Source organism: Triticum urartu, unplaced genomic scaffold (assembly GCF_003073215.2).
Source record: "Triticum urartu cultivar G1812 unplaced genomic scaffold, Tu2.1 TuUngrouped_contig_4983, whole genome shotgun sequence".
NCBI classification, from domain to species: Eukaryota; Viridiplantae; Streptophyta; class Magnoliopsida; order Poales; family Poaceae; genus Triticum; species Triticum urartu.
The window spans coordinates 1-9,992 of record NW_024115618.1 but is presented as its reverse complement, the minus strand read 5'-3'; the positions used below and the strand labels follow the sequence as shown (position 1 = coordinate 9,992).

General features: G+C 43.0%; 1 protein-coding gene across 1 annotated transcript; it reads right to left on the bottom strand.

Moving 5' to 3' along the window:
* Window positions 1-8,480: 8,480 nt before the first annotated feature.
* LOC125528602 lies at window positions 8,481-9,485 on the bottom strand. Its single transcript, XM_048693049.1, has 2 exons — window positions 9,230-9,485; window positions 8,481-9,138 (listed from the first exon to the last, which is right to left on the bottom strand). The coding sequence occupies exons 1-2, from the start codon at window positions 9,371-9,373 to the stop codon at window positions 8,575-8,577; spliced, it is 708 nt and encodes a 235-aa protein (XP_048549006.1). The 5' UTR covers window positions 9,374-9,485; the 3' UTR covers window positions 8,481-8,574.
* Between the last annotated feature and the right edge of the window lie 507 nt (window positions 9,486-9,992).

Here is a 9,992-nt window from a genome sequence, read left to right as displayed (position 1 = left end):
ACTGAACCGGGACTAATGGGCTGACCCGGCCTGGACCAAAGCCCTGTTTTCTACTAGTGGTTCTTATGGGTATAGTCTTAGCACCACAATCCACCAAGTTTGTTCCTTATCGTTATTACAAAATGGTGGAGGACGTGAATGCTATCAAGTCATACAATTGGAACGATTTCACGTTGGGGGTGTGCATGGATGCTATTAAAAATCGGTCGAAGATCTTGAAAAATTCAAGTGGCCTATCGGGAACTTGGCTCTTCTTCAGGTACAAGTCATTTCGTAATAGTTGTATGTACATATGATTTTTATGTGATCTATGTGTCTGACTAGTTATGTTTGCTATCATGCAGTATATATACTGGGAAAAAGTTGAGCCAATTGGTGTGGATACATTTGATCCTTTGTCTCGTGAATACCCACTAATGCTTAACTGGCCAGAAATGGAAGGGAAAAAGCGAGACGACTATGACAACATGCACGGGCATGGCTCCGGCAATGTAAGTCAATAAGTATAGCTCTTATTGGTTGCACATAGTAATTAATTATATTTGTTATTTAATTTATTTTTTTGTTTGTTGTACAGATTGAAAACTGCGTTAGCAAAGAGTACAGACGTGCTAAGGTAGCACGTGAAGGGACTGTCCCAGAGGAAGAAACGAAGAAACCTATAAACGGAAAGGTGGTGGTAGGAGTAGAAAGCCAAGAACGTCCGCGATTTCATCGAACATGACTTGTAGTATGGACCGTGTGATGACATACATAAAGCTGCTTCGCAAGGAGGTTCTCAATATACTCGAAAGATGTGCATAGGTAATTTAGAAGTTGTAGTGAACATGGTTTAATTGTTCAACTACTTATCATGTTTAATTTGTGTTTGTAGATGGTAATGGAAAGGTTGAACACGGAAGGTGTGCTGTACAAACCCAATAAGAGGGACAACAATGACGAATTTAATAATGTAGGTGAAGGAGTTGGGATGGAGAATGGCCAGTACAACTCATCAAAATATTGGCCAGATATTGATTCACCTACCGACGTAAAGGTAGGAACATCTTTCACGGGTATCAATGGTACCTCCGTGCCCGTTGATGACACGGGTGCTCCGGCGACGACACCGGGTAAAGGTGAAGCTACTGATCCTTTCATTATAGACGATAATGGAAACTCTCCATCTTCGGCATCAACTGTACGTACAAAATACTTCCCGTCTATGTCCCGAACCCCGCAAAATGCTGATATTTCTGGTGAGTCTATGGATGCTTTGTCACCAATAAAGTCCGAAGACACGTTTGAGAGTTTCATGCAGAGAGCAACATAGGTAATGGTGAAGGCAGTCAGGAAAATGATGGTAAGCGCAAAAGAAAAAAGTCGAAATATTGCCAACCCCCCTACGACATTCTCATTACCCGCAAGAAACGTGTTAAAAAAAGTAAGTCAAGTACTACTTTATAATTCATTCATGCGTTATGTAATTTTTTTATCATTTTTAGTGACTGTAGCTGCATTGTTTTAAATCTGTTTGCATCGTCACCACATTCAATTCTAGAAAGTTCTCTTAATATGACTCCAGATCACATAGAGGCAGCCAGAGTTTTTGTTGAGACTCTAGCATCGACAAAGAAGCATGCACACCGAACCGTGGTCGATATGCCGCCACCAGATGGGGACATATGCATGCCAGCTATGCTTCACGATGTCCTGACGTTTAAATGGTTGCATGGCGCTGTAAGTATGAGTTTGGTTTTAACAAATCTCTCATTTGTACTTCACAAGTTGATAGAAATTTTTTGTTTATGTATGCAGATCATCAATGCATATTGTAAACACCTACAACACCATGATTTTTCTAATCGTTACATATCAACAACGTGGTTCCCCAAATTTATGTTGAGTAGGGCAAGGGGAAAGACCAAGTCAGTAAATGATTTAGACTCAGAACATGTTACAAAGAAAACAAAAGTCATCGCAAGAGTAATGGATGAGTATTTCAGAGAGGACAAGGTATTGCTTTCATATTTATTTGTTTTTATTAGACATTACTATTTAATTGCACTAACATCATTTGGTTACTATGTAGGTGTATTTTCCTATGCACATTAATGATAATCATTGGATAACCATAGTGATGCACACCGTCAAGGAGGAGTTTCAAGTTCTTGACTCAAATTCTAAAGGCGCAATTAGCCAAAGAATTCGCAATATGATTGCCACCCTGATACGCTATAATTTTCACACTCACATTCAGAAAAATATTGAGTCATATAGGGCAAGGGGAAAGACCAAGTCAGTAAATGATTTAGACTCGGAACATGTTACAAAGAAAACAAAAGTCATCGCAAGAGTAATGGATGAGTATTTCAGACGGGACAAGGTATTGCTTTCATATTTATTTTCTTTTATTAGACATTACTATTTAATTGCACTAACATCATTTGGTTACTATGTAGGCGTATTTTCCTATGCACGTTAATGATAATCATTGGATAACCATAGTGATGCACACCGTCAAGGAGGAGTTTCAAGTTCTTGACTCAAATTCTAAAGGCGCAATTAGCCAAAGAATTCGCAATATGATTGCCACCCTGGTACGCTATAATTTTCGCACTCGCATTCAGAAAAATATTTGGTCATACATTATATTCTGGTTTTGTTAATTTGTTTCAGAGAGCTGAAATTTCTAAGGATATTATGGAGGCCAACTCTACTCTTGAATCAAAAAAATTTCCAGATGTCTCATCGTGGCCAATTAATGAGTATAAAATGCCGAGACAAAAAGATGGGTAAGTTAAATGAGTACAAGGAAGTGCATGCTATATCCTAAGCTGATCACACATGTTTATTGCAGAGTGTCTTGTGGACTTTTTGTGATGTGGTGCATAAAATACTGGGACGGAGATCGCTGGACACATTAATTTGACAAGGAAGAGATTAATGAGTCAAGGCCACGTATTGTCGCGGAAATTATTTTTTCAGATGTGAACAAATTAGAGAAGGTCAAGATGAAAATTGTTAAAATCATGGAGAAGGAATAGGTATTAGCATCGGTAGGGTTTTAGTCCCGTAGAAGGTTTCCCTACCGTTGTTAGATACTTTGATCGATTGTAATGCGACATGGCACTGGGATAGATTTCGACAATTTTTCACGTTTTATTTATCGCTTTCGTGTGAGACTAAACATTTAAATGCGTGTGAGCAAGTAATATTTTTGTTGTCCTAAAATGTATCAGTTTGCGGCTGCGATGTTATATGTACTATTGTTGTTTCTACTCGCGGCGGTCATTCATTTATTAGAAAATATCCCCGCCGTCCTGAGTTGGCGCCATGTGGACAAAACCTACACAATTTCCCACGTCGATTCTGCTGGGTTAGTGCAGGCTAGCGCGATTTGCCGTGCGCCACGCGCGGGTTTGCTGGCCCAGCAGCCGACCAACCGACAGCCGCGCGCCCGGTGGAAAAGGTCCCTTCCCGCCCCACCCAGCGGGCACATGCAATGATCCCGAGGGGGAATATGGCGATCTGTCGGCCCATAAACAACGCACGTCGGGCGCGTGGGCCGATCCTCTTCTTGTGCGGATGGGGACGCTGGCGCGTTGTGCCGACTAAGTTTAGTCCCACCTCGCCCGCGGAGAGACGCGCCGACCGGTTTATATACCCGCGTCTTCGCCTTCTCACAAGCTCGCTACAGAACACTAATGAATGCCCTCTCGTACGCCGTGGCCTCCCTGCTCGCCAGCCGAAAGGCCTCCCAGAAGGCGTTGTAGTATATTGTCCGTGCGCGCGCCCAGCCAGGCTGGGCTTTTTTTTCAAATATTTTTTTCACATACATTAAATTTAAAAATGTTAATCAGTTGACAAAGTCATGACAGCAGTAACACACTCATACAAATATATCATGTTTCACACATAATAATAGAAATCGCATGTCTCATAACATCGAACAAGGTGGCATAAAGATTAACTCAAAGTGCCATGTCTCTAATCCTTAAACAAATAAACTGAAAGTGCCAGTGCCTTCCATCGAGCAAGGTGGCTTAAAGAATAAACTGAAAGTGCCATGTCTCTTATCCTTAAACAAATAAACTGAAATTGCGAGTGCCTTCAATTGATTATGAATACTTTATCTTTATGCACGGTTCCTATATAACAAATTGTAAACAACTCACGAGACAATTGTAAAGAGAGAACCAAAAAATAGTTAAAATAATGTAAAACTTACTTTTCATTCTCAGCGCACGTTTGCCGTCTATGACCCTCTTTCTTACAAATGCCACAAAGAGGACCGGGTTTTTCCTCAGAAAATGATTTTGGTCTTCCATTTTTTGTAACATTTGGATCTTTCTTTGCCCGCCCTGTCGTGCTTTGTTTACGGGCGCCCTTCGTGGAAACTTTCACGGGATCACCTATGACATCAACATGTTGTTCCGACTGACGTGGCTCCTCATGCACATTTCTTCTACTACCAACATCATCATTATCAGGGACCTTTTTCTTCGCTATTATATTCTATAGACACTACATCAACTCAACAAAGACGAATGGATCATTTGAAGCAACATGAAAAGCTTCAGCTCCTGTTATACTGAGTTGACTATAGCGAGCACGCTGCTCTGTCCCTGTCCAACCCAGCCAAAAATGTCACTCTTTCGCTGTGCAGGCAGCCCACCTCTCGCAACTTTCGACATCCTCTTAAGGATGCAACACTTAGGTATTTTAGATATTTTCAGATGAAACAACACATACAGAATGTGTTTGCAAGGCAATCCTTTACGAAGCATTCGTCCACAACTGCAGTCTATCGTATTCACAGAGTTTTCAGCTCGATAATTCACGCTGAACTGAAATTTGCGGTTATTTCTCCATGTCATGATGAAGGTGTGGCAGTCAACTCCCACTAGCGTCTCAAAAATCTCAAGCTCTCCCTTCTTCTTCAGATCTTGTTGAAGAATATAAAAATTGGAATGAGTGAATACTTGGGCAGCATGCTTCTCAATATCCTTATATTCTGTGACTGATGGTGGCAATGACTGATTTGAAACACAGTGATCATGCGCCTCGTTCTCACGTAATCGAACTATGCAATTCTCATAATGCACAACTAGGTCAACAATAGTCATACCGCCGTCTAGGTGAAGGTGAAGACAAGAGTTAAGGCTTTCACTCCTCTGATTACTGCGCATACCTAGAAAAAAACCATCTGACAGATATGATGCTGCCCACAGACTCCTCTTCCTGTACATCCTACTCAGCCACTCTTCTGTTTTATCAGTCTTCCATTTACGGACGAAAGCGTGCCATCTCGCCTCAAAGTTGGCTGGAGAGGTGGAGTAGTACAAGAGTGCCCTGAACTCATTTAGCGATTTGTAATTAAGGTGCTTATGCATGTTTTTTCCACGTGCCATGAGCAGAGACGGTGCAACACATCAACCAAAACCAAACGAATAGCTCGTATCATTGCAGCGTCTCCATCTGTGATGATTGACCTTGGCTTTTTCTGACAATTGGCCTTCAGGAATGTCTGGAGCAGCCACACGTACGTCGCTTCGGTCTCGTCGGACACAATGGCACAACCAAAAACTGTGGTGCAACGGTGATTATTTACTCAAACAAAGGGGATGAACGGCATACCATATCTGTTCATCTTATACGTGCTGTCGAACACAGTCACATCTCCATACAACTGATAGTCCCGCCACGACTGTGCATCGCACCAGAACATGCTCTTCAAACGGCCCTCCTTATCGAGCACGCACTCAAAGAAAAAGTCTGGATCCATCTCCTTTCTGCTCCTCATAATCTTGATTGCCGTGTTAGCATCACCCTTCGCAATCAACTTCATTTTTACTCGGCAACTTAGGTTGTACACGTCTCGTCTTAGAAACCCACACTTATCATACGAGCCATACTTGCTAATGAAGTTGTCGACGATGATATGCTTTCTGATCCCAGCTCCTTCCATCGCCAAGATCTCAACTATCTGGTGATCTCCCATCACTCGATGTGACCGCAGAAATACCACCTCATCTGGTCTAGCCAACAAATGGTTGTGATCATCCATAAAAGCTGCCATGAACCGAACTCCACGTCCTTTGTCCAACTTCACGACTAAATGTGCGCCACACTCGCAACGAGTCTCAGGTCTTAGCCTGCGGGTACGGCCCTCCAGGTTTAAAAATTTACTGAGACGTTTTCCTGCCCTCGAGTAAACGTATCGCCTATACCGAACAATGGTTGAAAGTCCTTTTCGTCGTTTCACCTTATTTTTTCTAATACTGAATCCACGGTCTTTGGCGTAGTTATTATAGAACATGTAGGCCTCCCATTGAATGATCTCACAACCAACACTGCAATATTATAATAAAAATTGATCTATCAATTTTAAATCAAATTAAATGTACTACGATCATACAGATGAGAACTTTTTATCTAACAAGTGATTGCACATCATTATTTACAGATACAATTTTTTTGACAAACTAGACGGCTTACATGGCATGCACGTGCACTTCGGCCGGCCTGGCGTGGCTGCGGACGGCGAGGACGTTCCCGGAGAGGTTGATCACGGAGTTGCGGGCGGCGACGGCGTCCACGTAGGCCACGTCACCGCGACAACCTGCACGGAGGCGACATCACGTACGGCGGGAGACTCCAACAACGTCCGTGCTGGCCAGATCCCGGGTGAAGACGGGGAGAATGGTCGGCGATCGGCGGGGAAAGGCGGCGATCGGCGGGTAAGGGAGGCGATCGGCGGGGCGGGGCGACGTTGGAATGGGCCGCGTGATCAATGCAGGTTGTGGGTTTTTTTTTCGCACGACGGGGAGAGGGTAGATGCGAGCCGGCCGTATGGGCTCGAGCCGTGCGCTCGGCTCTACCTGTATGGGTGCACCGCATACGGCGCGGGATACGTTAAGCACCGTATACCCAAAATGCCTTTATACATTAAGAAGGGGGGGGGGTACGGAAGCAGACAAGGATTCTCTGCCATGCATTACAATGCATGCAATCCCGCAAGTGTCAGCACCTCCGGAGCAGCAGTAGAATTTTCGCTCGCATCTCTTTCGTTTCCGTATATAGCAAAACCTGTAACCAGTGTTGGAGCTGCCCTTCGGCGATGAACGCTGAACTCAAGCGATGATTGGACACACCAGGAGCGAACTCGAGACAGCACTGAATTGCCGGCCCTTCCGGCGACGAACGCCGATTACTTTTCTCCTTTGTATGCATGACACACACGAACACAGAGACTACGGCTGTGTTTGTTTGGGCTTCGGTTTCAACAGATTCAGCTGTGGGCTTGCTATGCTGGCAAAACAACTGTGCTGAGGAAACATCTGTAGTGAAGGTTAGCTGTTTGGCAACGCAGCTGTGAAAACGACTGTGAGCTGGTGAAAAGCCTGAAATGCCCTTAGAGCACTAAGATCAGTGTAACTTGTTGATTCAGTGTTAATAGATTTTTTAAATGGTATTTTGACTGAGAGGGAATGATTTGTTCTATGTTAATGCATAAAATATTTCATAATAATAATTTTCTCACTTTCTTGCTCATATATACATTTGCCCATACAATACAAAAGATAGTCCATATAATTAATAATCCGTACAAAAGAGGGCTAAAGGATTAGACCGTCCATATAACTAATAATTCATACATATAATTAGAGGTCCGTACAAATACTAATCTATGTAGCTTGTCGCGCAATAAACAAAGAGCTCGCAATCCTATCTCGCGTGTCGTTCATGTTGCCTTCATCGGATGAAGTGGGAACGACATCGCCAAGCAAAGGTGTTGACCGTGAGACTGCAGGCATGTAATTTTTATTATCATCACATTTATCAAACTCTTTATCGCGTAGCTTGCTGTCCCTGATGAAATTGTGAAGCGTCATACAAGCACTGATAATCATCGTCTGACTTCCCACCTTGAAGTGTGGCACATCCCTTAGGATGCGCCATTTCTGCTTGAGCACACCAAATGTGCGTTCAATCACGTTCCGAAGAGAAGAGTGAAGATAATTGAACACCTCAAATTTACCACTCGCTGGGCGGCGGCCAGACCGAAATTCGGCAAGGTGGTAGGTTGTCCCTTTATAAGGAGCTAGATACCCCACCCGGTTAGGATAACCAGAATCAACAAGGTAGTACATATCTACATCCATAGAGAATAAATTCATGACCAATTTGTACTGCAATCCTCCTAGGCTACCTAGGTTGCTTATTCAAACAAGTTTTGCTGTAGTGCATAGCCATTTGGCCCAAGGTTGCAAGATCAGTACTTAACTTGAGCAAGTTTTGAAGTTGCACTGTCTTTATGTTAGCATCATCATCTTCACCACCTCCGCCGTCAATTCCATCAGTCTACAAATGGAACATGACAACAAGATTAGTTGTCATATCCATTATTCATACATATGGGAAAATAGCATTCAAATAAGCAAATGGTTCATGTCCAGCAAAGCCAATAGTTCACACACGAATGTGGTACAGACCCATAGCATAATCCAAGCATTCAAATAAGCAAATGGTACAGACCAACAACATAGCATAATCCAAGCAAAGAACTAAGCAATTATTCTAAACGAGAAGTTACATAGCATAATCATGCGCTCTCTCGAGCCAATCAAACCTTCCTTCCTTGGTCTGAACCGATGCAAACATTTCTCTATACTCAGCCTTCATAAATAGCATGCTCGAAGAGAAAAAGAGAGGAGTTCCTTCCTCAACTCCACATTCACGAACCATCTCCATTGCCTCATTCATACTAGGGCCAACTGGAGTAGGGGGAGGAGCAACCAGAGGAGGGGGAGGACGAGCCATGCTGGACCTAGATGCTTCTTTTATACTTTCAGCCGTTACACATATCGCATCACTAGCCTTCTTGTACATCCGAACAAATGGGTTCTTCTCATCTTGAGCAGAAAAATCATCTTTACAGGACTTGGTCTTTCGCTGCTTCTTTGGTTTTGCTTTGATGACTTCATCATCATCCTCTGCACTATCAGTGTCATCACTAACATCCTCCTTGTCCAATGGTATCTCACCGGGGATAGCTGACTCGGCACCGGTGACATGACGGTCATCAAACATGAGGTCCATTTCAGCCAAGTTGGGTGGTCCTCCATTCCTATACTTTGCATGCTCCGGGTTTTTCTGAAATATAGCAAAAGAACAAACGGTCAGCTAAATGGATAATTAAGATAATATAAACCCAATGTAAATGTTATGAGTAACATGAACTTACTATTAGGTGAGTGTTCCACCAATCAGTATCAGCATCAATGGTTCCTAGCTTAGCATTCCATCCAAGTCCAGATGCGTCAATTTGCAGTTGTTTCCATTGATAATACATAGTTTTGAGATTTTCCCATCTATTCTTGAATTGCATCCTCACATAACTTTTCTTAGTTATCTGCAACCAACTCTCCCCTAAATTCTTATATCCTCTAGGACTCAAGAACGCTCCCGGCCTATTGCCTGCTTCAACTTCCCTCGCACACAACTCGAAAAAATACCCTAGTATGGTATGCATCCCAAATTGCCTTGTCTGTCTTCGTTGCCTTCTTCGCTGCCTTCTTCGCTGCCTTCTCCATCTAGTTCATTTTCACCATAATTTATACTAGAATACAACACAAGGAAGAACTATGTATAGCAAACAAGCATGTCCAGCAAGCAAATAGAAAAAGATATGTCCATCATGAAACAAGCATAGCCATTTGACCCAAGCAGAGCATCTACATGTACATCCAGCAAGCAGAGCATCCACAACAAGCTTCAAATATTAATTTACCCATCAATGAACAACAACTATGCATCAAATATCAGCATCATGTATGAAGCCTCAATCAACCAGAGCATCCACATCAAGCAATATGCAGCATATCAATCAAGCAGGGCATCCACAAAGAACAGAAATTTCTGCCAAGAAAATCTTCCCCCAATCGACCACGACATCGTTGCTCGAGGGAGTGGGCGTCGTTCTCCGGCGGTGGATGAGAAGGCCAGGC